The 19,240-nt window shown below is 32.3% G+C and overlaps 3 protein-coding genes and 1 long non-coding RNA gene across 5 annotated transcripts in view; 3 read left to right on the top strand and 1 right to left on the bottom strand.

The window, feature by feature from the left end:
* The first annotated feature begins 313 nt into the window (after window positions 1-313).
* LOC125840934 (probable arabinosyltransferase ARAD1) lies at window positions 314-3,421 on the top strand. The gene is made up of 2 exons (XM_049519915.1): window positions 314-1,621; window positions 2,745-3,421. Exons 1-2 carry the CDS (start codon window positions 692-694, stop codon window positions 3,297-3,299), a joined length of 1,485 nt encoding a protein of 494 aa, XP_049375872.1. The 5' UTR covers window positions 314-691; the 3' UTR covers window positions 3,300-3,421.
* A 1,836-nt stretch (window positions 3,422-5,257) lies between these two features.
* LOC125840965 (uncharacterized) overlaps window positions 5,258-19,240 on the top strand; it is a 229,332-nt gene continuing 215,349 nt past the window's right edge. Inside the window, exon 1 of the long non-coding RNA XR_007443773.1 lies at window positions 5,258-5,267. This is a non-coding gene — a long non-coding RNA (uncharacterized LOC125840965). The remainder of the gene's footprint in view (window positions 5,268-19,240) is intronic.
* Window positions 8,425-11,954, top strand: LOC125840930 (probable inactive leucine-rich repeat receptor-like protein kinase At3g03770). The gene is made up of 6 exons (XM_049519909.1): window positions 8,425-9,865; window positions 10,047-10,180; window positions 10,638-10,878; window positions 10,956-11,175; window positions 11,416-11,527; window positions 11,643-11,954. The coding sequence occupies exons 1-6, from the start codon at window positions 8,530-8,532 to the stop codon at window positions 11,937-11,939; spliced, it is 2,340 nt and encodes a 779-aa protein (XP_049375866.1). The 5' UTR covers window positions 8,425-8,529; the 3' UTR covers window positions 11,940-11,954.
* LOC125840953 (protein PLANT CADMIUM RESISTANCE 10) lies at window positions 11,957-15,982 on the bottom strand. Of its 2 annotated transcripts, none has more exons than XM_049519940.1 (4): window positions 15,873-15,982; window positions 14,476-14,665; window positions 13,242-13,468; window positions 11,957-12,458 (listed from the first exon to the last, which is right to left on the bottom strand). In XM_049519940.1, exons 2-4 carry the CDS (start codon window positions 14,639-14,641, stop codon window positions 12,285-12,287), a joined length of 567 nt encoding a protein of 188 aa, XP_049375897.1. In that variant the 5' UTR covers window positions 14,642-14,665; window positions 15,873-15,982; the 3' UTR covers window positions 11,957-12,284. The 2 variants fall into 2 exon arrangements, with proteins under 2 accessions (XP_049375897.1, XP_049375898.1); XM_049519941.1 differs by having other exon boundaries at window positions 15,863-15,957.

Raw genomic sequence — 19,240 nt, 5'->3', positions numbered from 1 at the left:
AAATTCACCTATTTCTACGCTGTTTTGAGAATTTTTTTTACACCAAAAGACAAGAAATTGGAACGGTTCACAGAAATTTGACCCTTTTTTGTATTTGGTGTAACTGCTCTGTCCTCCACCTGTTTGTCTTTTTGTTTCCATTCTTTCAACCCTTTTTCCTCTCTTGTTGTATGAACATTTTTCTCTTTTTCTTCATATTGTAGTCAAGTTCACGTTGGTTCTGATCTGGGTTTTCAGTTTCTTGATCTGGAGTTGTGGTTTCTTGGGTTATTTCAGCTCCATTGACAAGTTTTCTTGCTTGTATAGCAAAAAAATCCATTCTTGATTTGGTTTTTCCTTGTTTTTACCAATCTTGTTTGGTTTTGAGAAAAGGGTCTGTCTTGGATTTAGATATTGGTTTGATAAAGGGGGCATTTGTTTCAAGTTTGTTTTGGATTTGTTTATTAGCTATGGTGTGATATATGCTGAGGTGAAGGATAAAGATATGATTTTTATGGCGTGAGCTAATGTAGGAGTTTGGTTTTGAGTTTTGTTTAGAATGAATGATTAATTGGTTTTTGGTTATTATCATGTGATTTGTTTAAAGATTTAATTTTTGCATTGTTTTGTCCACCATTTTGAGTATTGGAGCAACAATGGTAGCTTATAGGATGTGTTAGTTGTTGTTACTTTGTTGATATAGAGAATTGCAATGGCTGAGAGGAATGTACATTTGATGGGATTTTTCGGTCGAAAATCCTTGTTTAGTATGTTCTCAATTACTTCAATCTTGTTCATGTTATCTTTGTTATTTGTGATGCGTTCAACTGGACATCGTCACTTTTTTTACCTCAATGTGTTACCTAAGTCCAAGGTTCTTGCTTTGTCTGAAGAGGGTTATTCACAATCTAGTAGTCAAAGTGATTATGAGGTCTCGAATTCAAATCGAGTGGTGTCTAACAAAGGAACATTGGAAAAGTACAATGTGTTAAAGTGTAATCCTAGTAAACAAGTCCTTAAAGTTTTTATGTATGACTTGCCCCCGCAATTTCATTTTGAATTGTTGGGATGGAAGGCTGAGGGAAAGAGTGTCTGGCCAGATATTAGGAAACTGGTTCCTACTTATCCAGGAGGATTAAACGTGCAGCACAGTATAGAGTATTGGTTGACATTGGATCTTTTGTTGTCGGAATTTGATGACAATTTGAATGGTCGAAGTGCTAGTGCAATAAGAGTGCATAATTCAAGTGAAGCTGATGTGATATTTGTTCCTTTCTTTTCATCGGTTTGCTATAATCGGTTTTCAAAGGTTAAGCAAAAGAAGAAAACAAGTCCAAACACCTTGCTGCAGCAAAAATTGGTTGCCTTTTTGACAGCACAAGAGGAATGGAAAAGATCAGGGGGGAAAGACCATATAATTCTTGCACACCATCCAAATAGCCTTTTGGATGCAAGAATGAAGTTGTGGCCTGCAATGTTCATACTTTCAGACTTTGGAAGGTATCCTCCCACAGTAGCTAACGTCGAAAAAGATGTGATTGCACCTTACAAACATGTAATCAGGAACTATGAGAATGACACTTCTGATTTTGATAGTCGACCAACGTTGCTCTACTTCCAGGGAGCTATATACAGAAAAGATGTAAGTCATTTCTGTTCATGTAGTCTTCCGTTAACTATATCTCTCCGATTTAAGTGGACTAAGAAATAAAATTACTTGTAGATGTTTTTCTGAATTTCAGATTATGCGTTTGTGTTAGTGCACAATATCATATGCTTGTTAATAGAAACTATAGGAAACTGTTGACTCTCAAGTAATTTCATCTGTGATATGTTGTGTATTTATTATTTCGAGGGGAGAGGAGTTGGAGTTGGGTGCTAAATTGGATGATGTGAAGCAAAATAACTCGTTAGGAACATAGCAAGGCGATATGTCACCGTATGAACAGCATAACCTTTTCAGGTGAGAATTTGAAGACTCGTATTAGGACTTAGCATCTCGGACCTGCCTAAGCTTTGTAGGAGGTACAAGAATTAATATGGTTAGTACAATACAATAGGTAGTACTTCCCCATCCATGTCCATTTTGTTGAATAGTAAAATATTACGAGTAGCTATCACTTAACAAACTTAGCAGAATCATTAGACAGATTACAGTAATTTGGCGTGACACTGCATAAAAGGGCAACTGATAGCTTATTTAGTGCAGAGTTTGTGGAGGCATGATCACTTAAGTGGCAGCCTGCAATTTTATATTCTCCTTTCTTTTCCCCTTCGTTCTGGTCTTTAGAAGGTCAATGAGAAGGACATAAGCAACACGATTGCAGACAAACTGAAATTGGATTGCTAAGTCATCAGGATCAAGCCTCGTGTTTAGATATCGCTATTCTTTTTTTCATTTAGTTGTGGACTGTGGCCTGTATGCTACTTATCAAAATAAAGCAAAACAGAAAAGTTAGAACTTTTTGCATACATATATTCTTCCATCTGGATTAGATTAGTTGAACGTTGCCCTGAATTTCATGAGGCGAAGTTTTGATTCTTTTAATTGCCAAGATACCAGATTAACATTGTGATGCATAGTGTGTGAGATCTTCAATGATTTCACACTAAATCCATGCCGAAGGAACTACAATTTTGAACTTTAGCAAGATTGTCACAATGTACCCTATTTCGTTACTCTTTTACTTTTCCTGTATCTAGTTCTTTCATTTCATTTCATTTCATTTTCTCGTTTCCAAGTCTTGCGTGTTTTTAATCTTCAGGGTGGATCTATTCGACAAGAGTTATTCTATATGCTGAAAGATGAGAAAGATGTTCATTTCTCCTTTGGAAGTATACTAAAAGGCGGAGTAAAACAAGCAACAGACGGTATGCACTCTTCCAAATTCTGTCTCAACATTGCAGGTGACACTCCCTCATCAAACCGTCTCTTTGATGCTATTGCATCTCACTGTGTACCAGTCATCATTAGTGACGAAATAGAGCTTCCCTACGAAGATGTTCTTGACTATTCAGAGTTCTGCATATTCGTCCGTTCATCAGATGCTATCAAACCACATTTCCTCATAAACTTCATCAGGAGCATCACGAAACAAGAGTGGACTACAATGTGGGAAAGGTTAAAAGAGATCGAAAATCTCTTTGAGTATCGATATCCTTCCAAGGACAACGATGCTGTTCAAATGGTCTGGCAAGCTATCGCTCGTAAGGTTCCTACTGTCAATTTTAAGGTGCATAAATCATCGAGATATTCTCGATCACCTGTTTCGAAGGAAGGAGGGCTAAAATCATTTCCCTTGCCAAAGAATATTTTGTAAGCAACTTGAACATTCAGTAGTTTTTTGAATATTTTGTCAACATCAGAAATTTTTCACAGTTTTGGAACATAACCAATGTTTTGCAAACAATAGTTTATATATACTATATAGTATAACATAGAAAAGAAAGTTGTAATTTTTAAGTTTATGATTGTTGAATCAGTTAAAGAGATCATTGATAAATTTGTTCATTCATTCATTTTTCATCTGTTGAACTTTTTTTCTATATGAACTTTGACATCAGGATTCTCCCTAAGGATGTTCAAAATTCTATATATATGTATTTACGCAATATAATTATCTATATACACGTAGTAAATTTTCGAAGAAGGATGTTTAATTGACCACCTTTCATACCCTTCATTGTATGTAGCTACATCGTTGCATTAATGATCACCAAAGTAATATATTGTCGAACCGAATAGTTTTGAACTCATAATTTTAATATTATAATGAATTTAATGTCAAGAACCTTAATCGAATCCATTAAATATAAATTCTAAAATGAAAATCTAATTAAGTAAAGATTTATATATATATGCCCAAATGGTGGTATTTCGATCCATAAGGGACGTCAGTATTTGATTCCCTTTGTCTATGTCTTCTCAATCGAGTTAATTATATCGAGCATGTTTAGTACGATTTTTTTTTGTGTGTGATCTGTAAATTATTGCACAAGAGTGAGGTATTTAGTGCGTAATTATCAAATATTTCCTCCATTTATTTTTACTTGTCACTTATTCCTAAAATAGATTTTTTCTCTTTTGACATATCAAGAAAAGACAATTATTTTTTCTTTCATGTTTTGCCCTCAACATTAAATACTTATTTTCCAAATCATTTTTCAAGTCGTAATACTCCCTCCATTCCATATTAAGTTAATTTTTGAGGCATTTTTCATTTTTCAAATTAACTTAATTGTTCAGTTTTCAAGACTACTTTTAGAGTGTTCTTCCAATTTTACCCTTCATTAGTTAGTATTGGAATTAGTGATTAATTAATATTTAGTTATTTTAATCATAAATTTGATAATAATTAATAAGGGTAAAAATGGAAAACTAGGTTCAATTAATGTCTTAATCTACTTTTCTTAAAGAGTGTGAAACACCTCAAAAATTAACTTAATATGGAATGAAGGGAGTACTAACATCATTTAATAAGGCTAGTTTGGTAAAATACATATATCAATAATAATTTTCTTAATGGATATGTCAAGTCAAATAGTAACAAGTAAAAATAAACGAATGGAACAATGATTGCGGATTTCTCAAGGTTCCAAAAAAAATACTTCCTCCGTTCCAAAATATTTGTCACATTTTTTGTTTTCACTCTCTTTAATATCGACATTGATTATTCTCTCGATGCAATGCAAAACAATTTCCGAGAACATTGATATTTGAGTCTCATCAAATGACTTTCACATTGAATTTTGTGGATTTTACAGTCCATTTTCTATGAATTTTTAATTTTAGGGTGTGTTTGATATGGCGAAAAATACTATCTTAAAAATATTTATGTAATTTAATAAAATATTATGAGATAGGATAGGGTAAGAGGTGGGGGTTTAAGGGTGGCAAGGGATGGATTGCAAAGACGAATTTGAGATTTAAATTTTATAGATTTAATATTTAAGGTTCTTGAAATGTTATAAAACTTATTTTTTCTGGTTCTATTAGCAAAATCATTTACTTTCATTTTTTAAAGAAAATAAATAATACTTTTTATATATCAGCCAAGTTAACTTAGAAATATATATAATATTATTCATAATAAGTAACAATGTTTATGATCGAAAGACATGTATCTTGTATTTATCGATTTAATATTTTGAACAGTTGTAAGTCTCTCCACTTTCCTTGTCATTTGTTGGTACTTGGTTGTTCAACCGTTGAAAATGAAATAATGCATGATGTTGCTCCTTTTTTAATTAAAAGTTTTGAATTTGAGTCTAGAATATAATTTTTTTTGGTAAGAAACATTACCAGCTGAATGAGGTTCTATCTGACACGAATTTAAATTAATTGAAATCTAATATAGATATTGAACATCAGTTAGGAAACGAATGAAAGGTGTTTATGGAACCATTATTTTTTGTTGGATAAAAGTATATATCAAGAATATGCAATATAGTATTTGATAAATGATAGTAGTACCTAATAATAATTCAATTTTCCTTACCTTAATACTAATTGGCTGTTGAAAGGCCAAAAAGGTTGATTGGACACTTCTATTATGTGGAGCACTTTTGTGACATGTGAAATTTTTTGTTTGTATTCATTATTTGCATCAAATGAAATGAATGCAAGATGTATATTTTTAGGGAATATATATGTATATATATCTCCTTGGATTTGTGGTATAACATCCTACTAGCCAAAGGAATACCTAAGATTAGTTTCAAAGGAGACTTTATATCCGAAACGCAAGAATGATCTGACTAAAATTCAATTCAATAGTAGAATTAGCATCAAAATAGTAAATTGTGATTGCAAGACATAAGTCTCAGCTTACAATCGATTAGCGACCGACTTCAAGGAAGTGAGGGAATCAAGCCGGTGATTTATGATTCAACTCCATTTTTTATAATAAATAAAAAATGACAAATTGCTTTTCAAACAAATCAGAAACACATGCAAAAAGAAGAAAAGAAAAAGACTGAAAATAGAAAGTGCCAAAAGGAAAGTGGGCCACAAAGCTAAATGGGCCTAAAAATCACATCAGGCCTGACTCATAAAGTGAAAGTGAAAGGTCACACACAGCCCATGATACCAAAATATTTTTTAAAAATAATTTAATTCCTATTTTTGTTTGATAAAAAATAAGGAAATAAAATATCATAAGATGAAATAAAAGGCCAAACATAATATGAAGTTTTGAGTTCAAACTTAATTATATCATAATTTTACAAGTCTAAGTTCTTTCTCACCGATTTGATAAATTGAAGATATGAATCACGTAATAAGCGAGAACATTATTAAATTAAAACTGATATTCACGATTCCACATCAAAAAACACAAAATGACAAAAAGTGGAAGGGGATCGGTAAAAGGGTTTAGGGCCCTCAAGTCCCCCTTGTTTTTGTGTCTTAGGTATGAGAATATATATAGTTATACCTATTAAAAATTTAGTTTAATTTAGGTCCCTCCATATGGTTCTTTATACATTGTTTTATGTTACTTCCAACTCCTTAAAAAAATATTATTAGGAGTGTGTCGAATCTTCTAAAAATAGTACATTTTAAAAAAAATTGATCAGAATAACACACATATGACAACATTTTTGAAAATTCCAAGCAGAATGAGTATTATAGAATTGAAGGAAATGAATAGAAAATAAGTTAAAGGAAATCAAAAAGCTTTTTGTACGTATTTTTTACGTAGGTTGTCTATGCTAATTAGTTTGTTTATTACTAAGATAAAATTAGAAGAATATACACAATCGTATTTTAATTTTCTAAAATGATAATTAACTATCTATTTTTAATAAGAATGACAATATGCCCAGCTTAATGTCTGAAGCTAGAATCTTTCTTTTTTCCTTTTTTATTTTATTTTTATTATAATGACTTGGCAAACTCTTTGATCTTGAAATGCCAAAAAAGTGTAACAACAGAAGACACTTTTTATCCTTTGGGACCAATTTGCTTAGTTTTATTTCTTATGCTACAAATAAATTTGACTTATTTCTACAGAGTGTAGCTGGCTAGAATTTAGTTCATTTCTTGAAAAAGAAAAATAAAAAAAATTCTAAACACAAAAAACATTTAATAGAAAATGCTATGAGTTACCCTCTTCATTTCAATTTATTTGTGTTACTTTCTTTTTAGTCCGTTTAATTTTTTTTCCGATAACTCTTTAATTCTAACTTTTCACTTATCATATTTAAATCACAAGATTAAAGCACGTTCTGGACTTATGGTACATTCTACGTATCTTTAATTTAAGATCATAAAATCTAAAATATTTTGAACTGTCAAGTCAATACCAGACAAACAACTTAAAACAAAGTGAATATATAATTTGTGTTTAATAAATTAGTCGAAGTGTGCGGACACCGACGGAATATAAGTTTGTCCAAACAAAAGAAAGTGACAAATGAAGTATGGTCTCTCTTCACTGTCCTTTGTTCTAGTGTTTATTAACTGTCACATCTTTGCAGGTATGTATTCAAGATTCAGATTTTTTTTTCATAAAAGACTACAAATATTTCTACTAATACTATACTCTTGAGGAAAATGTAAAAAAAAAAAAAAAAATTTTTTTTTGTCTTTTTGGCAATTTGTTAGAAGAAGGATATTTGGTGATGTTTGTTTTTGAAGTTATCTTTTAATAAAAGAAGAAGAGCATTTGGTGTTTTAATTACTTCAATTTGGAGTTCTTCAATTTCTTTTGTTAAACAGGTAATTCTCAAGATTCTTGATTACTTTTGTTACTATTGGTTAAAACTTTCGTTTGGTCATAGATTTTGAAGTTGTGTTAAAATTTAGTTATTTGGAAAATTTGGTCAAATTTCATTGCCAAACAGATATTTGAAGACAAATTTTTCGAAATCTGATCCAAAATTTTTGGCTAAACGCTAGCTAAATGTCTGCATTAATACTTCATGAAGCTTTTTTTTTTCCTTCTAATTGTGCTGCTTACTTCATTATGTGAAAAGATAAGAGGATGTTGATATATTGCAATTATGTGTCCTGTATTTTTCAAGATTTCATCTTTTCTTGGATTGGATTTGGTGGTGGTGGGGTGGTGATGGAGTTGGGAGTGGGGAGTTGGGGTTGGGGGGTTTGGGGGGGGGGGGGTCTTCTTGCTTTTATACTCCTTTCATTTCAATTTGTCTTGCTTTCCTTTTTAGTCTGTATAGAAAAATGTTTCTTTACTTTTTTGGCAACTCTTCAGTTTCAACTTTACACACGACAAGTTTAAACCATGAGATTAAACGCATTTTGGTACATTCTGCATATCCTTAGCTTAGTTAAATACCAAAAGATTCAAAAGTCGTTCTTTACTTTCTTGAATTCCGTGTAAAGTCAAAACCAAACAAGCAAATTGAAACGGAGGAAAGTACATTTTCTTGAATTGTTATTATTCTAATAACTATGGATACAGAGTTTGATGTTTGCTTACTGAAATTTCATTTCAGCTGAAGTAGTGAAGAAGTGGCAACTAGAGTGTTTACAAGAAAGCTCAAAAAAGTGTAAATTTCTCAGTTCTTTTTAGTCCTTTTTTGGTGATGGAAAAACATTTAAGACTTAAAACTCTTCTAGTTTTGCTTGTTTTATTGCTCTCAATTAGCATCTCAGAGCAACTACAATCTTCTTCACAAGCAAATATTTTATCGAGGATTCGAAATCTTCTGAACTATCCAAATGTTTTGAGTAATTGGAACAATGACACTGATTTCTGTAACACTGAGCCAAGTTCATCTGTTACTGTTATCTGTTATGAGGATAACATAACTCAGCTTCATATAATAGGGAGCAAAGGGGCTTCTCAATTACATAATTTCTCGATCGATTCGTTTGTCACTACACTTGTTGAGCTTCCAAGTTTGAAAGTTCTAAGATTAGTTTCTCTTGGTTTATATGGACCATTGCCTAGTAAACTTTCAAGACTTTCATCATTGGAGATACTTGACCTTAGTTCAAATTTCTTTCATAGTAACATACCTCGAGAAATTTCATCGTTAACGAGCCTCCAGAGTTTAATACTAGATGGAAATAAGTTCACTGGAAGACTTCCAAATGGACTTGGTTCACTTGTTGTTTTGGCAGTTTTGAGTGTAAAGAACAATTCTTTAGATGGACATTTACCTGATATGCTCGGAAATTTGCATAATCTTCGTGTACTTTCACTTTCGAGGAATAATTTTACTGGTGATGTACCTGATCTTAGTGGTGTCGAAAACCTTCAAGTTCTAGACTTGGAAGATAATTCTCTTGGACCGAAATTTCCTCAAGTTAGCAGCAAAATCCAAAGCATTGTGTTGAGGAACAATAAGTTCACTGCAGGAATTCCGGAGAAAGTTCAATCTTGCCATCAGCTTGAACATATGGATATTTCTTCAAACAGATTTATGGGGCCATTTTCTCCGTCTTTGCTATCCTTGCCATCGATCACTTATCTTAACGTTGCAGGAAACAAGTTAACGGGAATGCTTTTTGATGATAATCAATGCAATGCCGGATTAGATTTTGTGGATCTATCGACTAACCTGTTGAGTGGAAGATTGCCTAGTTGCCTTCTGACAGGTCCTAAGCACAGGATCGTGCGTTACTCTAACAATTGTTTAGCAACTAGAGACGGAACTCAACATCCATTTTCCTTCTGTCGGAATGAGGCGTTGGCTGTTGGTATCTTACCTCATCATCATAAACATATACCAGGTTCAAAAGTGGTTCTTGCTTTGATCATTTGTGGTAGCATCATTGGTGGAGTCGTGCTAGTTTGCGCGACTATTATAGTAGTAAGAAAATTTCTTGCAAAGATAGCTACACCGAGAAAAACAACAAGATCAATAGTAGAAAATGCAGCATCTACATATACATCAAAGTTATTCACTGATGCAAGTAAGATTCCTCTCTTCTTTACGTCTTAGCTTTGAAGTTTCAAGCATAGTACAATAATTTTGGCTTACCTGTGCACGAAATACACAATAGGAAGGCGAAAAAAGCCCAAATATACGAAGTTTCCTTTGATTCCTAATTACTACTAATTTTCCATCTTGTGTGTTTCTTCTCCGTTTACAAGACTATGTTACTCGAACAATGAAGCTGGGATCACTTAGTCTTCCATCTTATCGGACCTTTTCATCCGAAGAGCTTAAGGTGGCAACAAACAACTTTGATGCAGCAACTTTTATAGGCAACAGTTCTGATGATCAGGTGCATTTCAAGAATCACCATGTACCTTACTTTTCTTTCTTAACGTCATAATTGAGATCCTTAAACGTTCGTTTAAGAACATTTCATGGTATTATCATCCTTCATTGTTTTGACACCACAAATGAGTCAGAACCTTGCAGCCTATCAAACATATTCAGTTGCCTTAGAATTCTTAATCTATACCTATCCCATTGAAGGTGTTTTAGAAGATCTTCTATCATGTTACTAGTCGTTCATTTTCTTAGACGAGTGGATATCAAACAGGTATGGTATGATAATACTTCTTCGTCAAGATCCATCTAGAGTTCATTAGTCCATAGAAAACAAATGTTGATACATACACTTATGTGATACTCACGTCTGAGCGAATGTAACAACTAAAAGAGTAAACTGCATATATTATATGACAGAATTAGTGAGTATGGATGTTAACTTACTGTTTTTTTTTTGGATTCAGCTGTACAGAGGTCAGCTGAAAGATGGTTCATACATAACCATAAGATGCCTGCAAACGAAACGAAAAAATAGCAGTCAAAATTTTATGTATCATATAGAATTGATGTCAAAACTCAGACATCATCATCTGATCAGCACTCTTGGACACTGCTTCGAGTGTTACTTGGATGATTCGAGTGTTAGCAGGATATTTCTCGTCTTTGAGTATGTATCAAATGGTACCCTAAGAAGCTGGATCTCCGGTAATTATTCAACAAGCATTTATACTTATCGATCCCAAGATTGCAGTACAACAGTAATGTGTTATCCGATTCTGCAGATAAACATGCTAAAGGAAGACTAACGTGGACACAACGTATAGCAGCTGCAATCGGAGTAGCAAGGGGAATGCAGTTTTTGCATACTGGAAATGTACCTGGTGTTTTTTCAAATAACATAAAGATAACAGATATCTTGTTGGATCAGAACTTTGTAGCCAAAATTTGCAGCTATAATTTGCCTATTCTGAATGAGAATGTAATGGAGCAGAAGAGTACAAGGTATGCCTAACTGTTCCAAATTCTAAGTTGCTCGGACTCTCCAAAAATGTTGCCACACACATGTCGGATCCTTCAAAAATGCACTTCTTTGAAGGATCCAACATTGTTAATATATTAGTTAATCATGTGTACTATGAAGATCAAATATTATGCTAATCTCTCTATGGTAGTAGACATAATTAACTAATATATTAGGTACAAAAAAAGTTGTATTAGTTTCTTACTTCTACTAATCCACAGGGTTAATTATGAAGAAAAATTGGTTGTATATGATTTTGGAGTAATATTATTGGAGATAATTAGTGGGAAGCAGATAAATACCAAGAATGAAGTGAGAGTTACACAAAATCAGGTATGATTTAACACTTTTTTTCCACTCTTCACAACAACTATGTCTAAGTCGAATGTAAGTTAAGATCAGCTATATGAATTCTCACCGACTCTTTTACTCTTCATATTATGTGCAGTTACAAGAGAGCATAATGTCTAATGCAATGTCAAGAAAGAATGTGGTTGATCCAGCAATTAGAAATTCGTGCTCGGATGAATCATTGAAGACGATGATAGAGATATGTTGCAGGTGTTTGGAACAAGATACAGAAGATATGCCCTCAGTTGAAGATGTAATATGGAATTTGCAGTTTGCTGCTCAAGTTGAGGATTCATGGAGAAAAGACTCTTCAAGTAGTGATGCCTCTCCAATTTCACATCTCTACAGCTTCAAACCCAACTTGTCGCGCAATAGCAATAGCACGTATGTGTGACAAGCTATTTCTAACGTGGATAACTAATCTCGATACTATTATTCCATCCTGTGACAAGAATAACTAAACTAACAATTTATGTAATAATTTTCTTTGCATAGCTTATACAAAAAAGTAAGTTTTCATACAATCTTTTTCCTAACAAGCAGATGCCATAGCAATTTCCTTGTGTATATACCAACCCAACCTTAATAGTACCTAGATATTACAAGAGCAACATATAGTGCAGAAACCTATATTAGACGTGGACGATAAAAAACAAAAACAAAAGAATGCAAAGAGGGACTAGTTAATGGAAAAGGGAAGCATTGCAAAATGATTTTTCGGACAGTAGAAACAGACTATCTATTCGTTTGCAGGAGGAGTTTCCATTTTCTGAACTTGAGGGGCTGTCACTGCCACTAAGCTAAGATCAGATGAGTTAGAATCTCCAGATCTTTCACGGATCTCTCGGTACTCCTGGCATATGGCACATAAGTGGCAGAAAAAGTGTGTGGCGAAGTCTCCACATGGAGCTTCCTGCATATATATCAGGGCACACAAAATTGTTAAATGCAGAAATACTGATGTAAGCAGTTTGCATCTTTCTATTCAGGCATGGAACCATAGTATTTCGTAGAACAGAAAAGGGGGCAGGAGCTAATGGGAAGAGAGGAAGATGAAGAATTAAGAATTCACGGTAACTGGTTATAAATGCTGCAAACTCATCCAATAACAAACTCAAAACTAAAATTTCTAACTCGGACATCATCTCAATGTAAACCAAACAGAAAAGGAAACTAAAGTCAGTTCTCTTTCTAAATGGAGTCCTAATTTTCCCGATTTCAAGTTGATAGTTTATCAAACTGAAGCCCACCCCTACTTGTTCAAATAAAGTATAATCTTCTCTCACGTGGAGTCAATTCCACATTGTAACTTTTTAACCTTTTGTAGCTTCTACGGATAACATCCGATTCAAAAGAATGTATGTGGAATTCTAAGGCATTTCTGATTAATTTTTAATTCTAATGAAAAGGTTAACTCCAAACTACCATCATAAAAGTCTTAATATAGCCATCAACATTAATATATATCACACCATAATGGGGAGTTTATGCATAGATGTAAGGAACATCCTCAAAAGGTGTGCACATCAGACTATCCTCCCATGGATAGCCCTGCCCCGTGTTATAGGGGATACAACTATTAATATGAAAGGTTAGTTGAAGGTAAATTTTCAAGCAATCTAACTTCACTCACAATATGCTAAACCACATTCTCATCCATGTGCACTATAAACAGCAAAACAACAGAGATGGCTACCTGAAGATTGTACTTTGATCTCAATGTCTTTCGATAGCCACAGGCATAACATGCAACAAAGCACCCAGGCAAACCCAGAAGAATGCCTTCAGTTAAGAAGCAGCAAATTGTGTTGAAAAAAGCCCACAAAATAAAGTGAGTTGTACATGATCCCATCAAGGTTCCTGACCCCAAGAAGTCCGCATTTTTTCCAAACAGAAAGCAAGGGCAAAGAAGTCCAATAAAACCTGTACTCAAAATTTTGCAATTAGTGCTAACTCGAGGTTGTCAACCAACATCTAGTGACATTCCTCTGGGATGACAGAAGAGCCATTGCTTAGAAACAGGTGTTGAAATTTTAAACATAAACACACAAAATTAACCCTCAAAAGAGAAGTTCCACAATCACACTTTCATCTTATTATATGTTCAGAAAGGAACGATTGATCTAGTCCCATCGGCACTGCTGAAAACCAATTTCGGGAAATTCTGGCAGTTGTATTATTTGTTACTTCACGAATATGACAAACAGTGAGACCACAAGGGGGAGCGAATAGCAAATAATCTGGAAACAGAATGGAAGCAGTGTTGACTATTGAGAAAAGAAATGCATGAATGTTATCCAGTACTATATGGAATTACACTACACTGGGTATGTTGTTGTTCATAAGAATATATGCATAAATCCTGTGGGATTACACTACACTGAGTATTATTTTGTTGTTCATAAGAATATATACATATATCCTTTTGGGTATACTTTTGTCCCAGCAAAAGAGCACCAAGAAGGTTCTGTATATGTACAGTATACAAAAACTCAGATACCCCTTTATGAATGCAGAACACTGAGGAACTCTAGCAAGGCACGCAAATCATACACTCTTAAGCATGTTACACCAAAAATAAAAAAAAGTACAGGGACTTCTAAGTTCCTAAGTCTGGATAGGACTAGTTTTGCAAATTTGGTAAGAATGTGTATTTCCAAAGCCATACAAACTTCAAGCTAAATCTTTATCTAAGAAGCATATAAGCAGAGAAAATACTTCATTCCATTATAGAGCCTGAGGAAAACTCAATTAAATGTATAGCATATAATAGCCTCCTTAGTGGTTCACCCAAAGTTTTATCATGTTTTCCATCTAATAAGATAAGAGGATAATTAATCATGAATCTTATTTTACTACCCAAAAATGCACCTTTCATTCACTTTTTTCCGTTCTCATTAAGCAAGATCACAGGGACGAAAGTAGCGTACAGCTCTGTGGATCATCAAAACAAGCACAGATTCCAGAACTCCACTGAGCATGGTCATCTTTTTTGCTCTGTTGAATTTCTTCCGCAGTAGAAACTTGTTGTACTTCTGCATCCGACTGATCCAGAGGAATATAAGGTGGAGGTGAATAATTCTTGTGCCCTACCATTATTAGTCAGGTGTAAACACCAACCTGCAGCACAAATTCAAGAGAAAGCAAAAAATATATCAATTAAAAACAAGAGAGTTCCACATAAACATCCAATCAGTTCTCTGATTTCATCAAGGACTGTTACTTTCTGATGAAGCTATAAATCATCTGACATCGATTCAAAAGAAAAGAAACACACACACAGATATTGACACGAAAGATAAAAAAGAAAGAAGCTTAACATTATGAAATCGACTCTAAGTTGTCAAACTGAAAAGTGTTTACCAACAAAAATTTAGCACTGTGTAGATTGAGCACATTGCAGATTGGCTCCACTAGGACTGACGATTATTTTATCATGTAATGCTTACGATTAAGTATTTCCAACTTCCAATTATAGATGTTCCTTAGAAAGAATTGCACCCAATTTGTGCACTTCCTTTATTTTTTTGACCTTGTAATCACAAAAGGAAGCTTTCCTAGTACTTGCCTGTTTTACAATGTGAAAATTTCGGGCCAGCTTGCTCACACCTCAACTAATTTCACGGGACACCTACTACCTCCCATCAACACAAGTACAAGATAACTCTATCCACTAATGTTTGGACATATGGGAAGAAATCACCTAATATTATTGCTCTTGGAGCCTCATGGTTCTCAAACCAATTCATTGACCATTAGCCCACAGCCTCACAACGTTGGTGCAACTATTCAGAATTTTTTATCAATAACTATTAGCCATAGCCATTTCTGATTTAAAAAACTAGACTAGATACACCTGATACCTGTTGCTACTTGTTGATGGAGGGAGGTAACACATATCCCGTGGAATTAGTGCATGTAAGCTGACTCAAACACAACACGATTATCAAAAGAAATTGTAATGTGGTGTACGGTAATTAGAAGGATTTGACAAATGATTAGCAATTCATGACAGTATGTTTCGATTCATCTATCGGCCTTAAATTTTTTTCATTTTCTTCAAACAATTGATAAGCAATACTTCAATGCAATTATTACTCAGATCTCACCTATAGAGCCATGACAAATAACGACTTAGTATCGAAATTCAAGCTTCATTCATGCAGTGAAAACGGATTTAGAGCATTGAATCCAAATATCAATTCTTTTTTTCGTCTATTTTACCGCTAAGAATCATTTGGGATGAGGTTTCGTTTTTTTTTTTTTTGCTCGTAAGAGAAAATAAAAAGGCAAAATCTGGAGAAGAAAGAGACAGACCGGAACTTACAGCTCGATGTCGCCGGAGAGAAGGATATTGCTGAGGATTTCGCCGGAGAAAGAGATCGCCGGGCAATGAACTTCGCCGAAAAACAAAATAAGGAGTAGTTTCCAAAGGACAAAAAGTGGCCTTTTGTTTCTTAAATTAAAAAAAAATAAAATCTACTTTTTCAGTTTCTAAAAAAAAGTGAAAACTTTGTAAAAGGCTCTTTTCTTTTGTTCCAAAATATCAATATTGGAGTTCGATTATAAATAATATTTAAATTTGATTAATTTTAATTCGCATCGTACGGAACTCATTAAGGAATATTGCTATCTACCAAAGATATTTAAAAGGTAAGAAAGTTGGTTGAGAAAAAGTGTTTTCATTTAGATTTTGTTTTTTTTTTTCTTAATACATCGATAATCTCTTAAATTTTTAGTAACTTTTATTTAGATTCTTGAATTATGATTTGTTTCAGTTGAGAACATGAAAACATAGTATAATATTTCTATTACACACTTTCAATTTTATATTTTAGAATCTATGGTTTTGCATGCTTTCAAATGTCGATTATATAAGTAAGTTAACCACTTAAAAACATAGTATAGTATTTCTATTATACACCTCCTCTATTTGATAAGTTTTTATATGTTTTGTTTTTTAGTCTTTTTTCGATAAGCTCTTCTTTTTACAATCAAGTAGCATTCACTTTTTAACCAAGAGTCTGAACTCAAATATATTTGATTTTTTTTTAAAAAAAATGAAACATAAATTTATAGTCAAACACAAACTCCAGCAATAATGAAATTTGAGAAAGCATACCCTCAAATTCTATATATGAATATTTCACTTGTTAATATTTTTATTATTATTACAAACAATCACACTAAGAAAAGAGTTATAACATGATACAAATTAGAGGAAATTGAAACAACAAAAAGACAAAAAAAAAACTCCATAACAGATTTTTTTATTACATGCATGAAAAAATAAGAAATAATATTATAATTTTTTTGAAATCCAGATAAACCTGCAATCAACAAGCTCTACTCAAAAGACTTTGAGGAAATCGATCTCAAAAATAACCATCCTCTAAATAAACTGAGCCATTCCGAATGACTAATACTATAATTAATACATAGTATTATTCAATTTCGCGGTGGGTTCACATTACTGGGTGGTCTCCTTCTCATCACAACCATTTTCATTCTCCTTGCTACAGAAAACTCAGTATCATCTACTACTATGTGATTCTGTACATAAGTAAAAAATATTATCTTAGGTAATTCGGATTATATTTTAACGTAACTCATAAACATGCAAATTTTATAATTTTTGAAAACTATTAAAATTGTCTCAATTATTATTTTAGCAAAAGAGCAAATTATTATTCATAAACAAGCTATCAAAATATCTTAAGGTGCTGAATTAATAAATCGCATTATAAATAAATATTTACAATTACCTATTAATACAAATTTCAAAATACATAGTGTTACAAAGATTTAATAATCCAAAAAATCAGCAATAGTGGTGACTATCTATTATTTGATCTAATATTTTCAATCTATTCACGTCAAACATGCGTTTATTTTATAATATTTTAAATGTTACATTTTTACAAAATATAAACTTAGCATATGGGTCAAGTTTTACATTTAAAAATTTTAAAATTACAATTTAGAATTTGAAATCAATTTTTTTGAGAATTTGAAGTCTTAGACAAATACTATATGGAGGGTGGGGTAAGGGTAGGGGTAGGAATAGGGGTAGGGGTAGGGGTGTAAAGGCAACGGGAGTGAAATTGAAGATGAGGTGTGTTGGTGAGTGGTAACAATGTAAAATATCATTTATAAAACTTGTTTTTGCTATTTCGAGAAGCTATTTCCTCACTTTTAAGAAATTTGTTTTCATAAAGATAATATTTTTTTTCATTTTCTTTTGACAAATGAAACATGGAAAATTGGAACTTCATACTAAATGCATCCATATATGAAAATTTGATTAAAAATAATACAACTAAACAATTAAAAATAATTTCACTCTAATAACATACATTTTTAGATAATATATAATAAGATACATAAATTAGTATATGATCTGATGTAAATACTGAACGCAATAAGCTTTTACGTACCTATACTCAAGAAGACATGTTGAAACATAATATAATTAAATAATTACTAGTATATTTTTTTGAATAATGCATGCTTAACTCCTAATCTCATCATTAACTCTATTAATGATCATATCATATATTATTAAAAGTGGGAAGGTTTTAGGTTCAAAGTTGAATTACGAAAATGTCCTTCACTAATTTTTTTAATTAAAATTCGTTTATTAACTTTTAAAGTCAAATCAATAATGACAATTAAACTAGACCGAATACATGGTTAGATGTTATAACTTGTCTTTTCCACTTCTTAATAACTTTAATTGTTAAACTTTTTAGCTTCTACAATTAAACACATTCATTCACAACCTTTCATGTACACAATTTTTCTCTTTATAAATTGAATAGAAAATGTTACTCATTACACTTTGTATTTCATAATCTTAATATAGTTCTTATGTAAAAAATTTTCATCGGTCATTATTTCTTAATTGATATATTATTTTGCTTAACTTCTTTCATTTTGTATAAAAACATAGTGTTAGCTATTTGGCAATCATATAATTAAAGTAGGAAATCTTCTTCTTTTTTACCGATAAATATAGGGTATCCCAAATAATTAAAAGGGAAGCTTTTATCCATACAATAAAAAATTCTTCTTATCTTATTGATTCTGACAACCTTAGTCTTAGGGTTGTAATAAAGTAATTCTTATATTACAGAAACAACATTTTTATCCATTAAATTTTGTGTAATGCATCAGTTATTGTAAAATTATTTGTATCACTTGAAAACGTTTTGTATTAAATAATATGAGATACACGTATAGGGCACATGTTCGAAAACTAGTTGTTTTAAAAGAGAGAGTAGGAACCTTGGCCTTGGGTAAATTATGGGAAGAGTTTTCATCAATGGATTCCTTGAGAATTTATGTCATTGCATATATAAAAATCAAAATAAAAAATCATTAGTCTAGTACGGATTCTGTGAATTTAACTGAATTCATTAAATTTTCAGGAACAATTTAGACAGATACACAAAAAAAAAAGTAAAACATATAATACATATATACATATACTAAGATGATAATATATACTCTTTACGGATTCCTTTAATTCTGAATCTTAGTCGATCCATGTATGCAAAAACATGTTTCGTCAATTTACAATTCATGAGGTCGTCTCACGCTTTAGTAGGTAGAGTTACTCAATATCTGTATAACTGTATTGATAGAAGGTAATAAGTACCTTATGAATTAATCAAGGTGCATTTGTATGTAAAC

Source organism: Solanum verrucosum, unplaced genomic scaffold (assembly GCF_900185275.1).
Source record: "Solanum verrucosum unplaced genomic scaffold, falcon-dt-bn FXZP01000196.1, whole genome shotgun sequence".
Classification (NCBI taxonomy): domain Eukaryota; kingdom Viridiplantae; phylum Streptophyta; class Magnoliopsida; order Solanales; family Solanaceae; genus Solanum; species Solanum verrucosum.
Note: the sequence above shows the minus strand (reverse complement) of the source record. Positions and strands in the feature narration are given on the sequence as shown.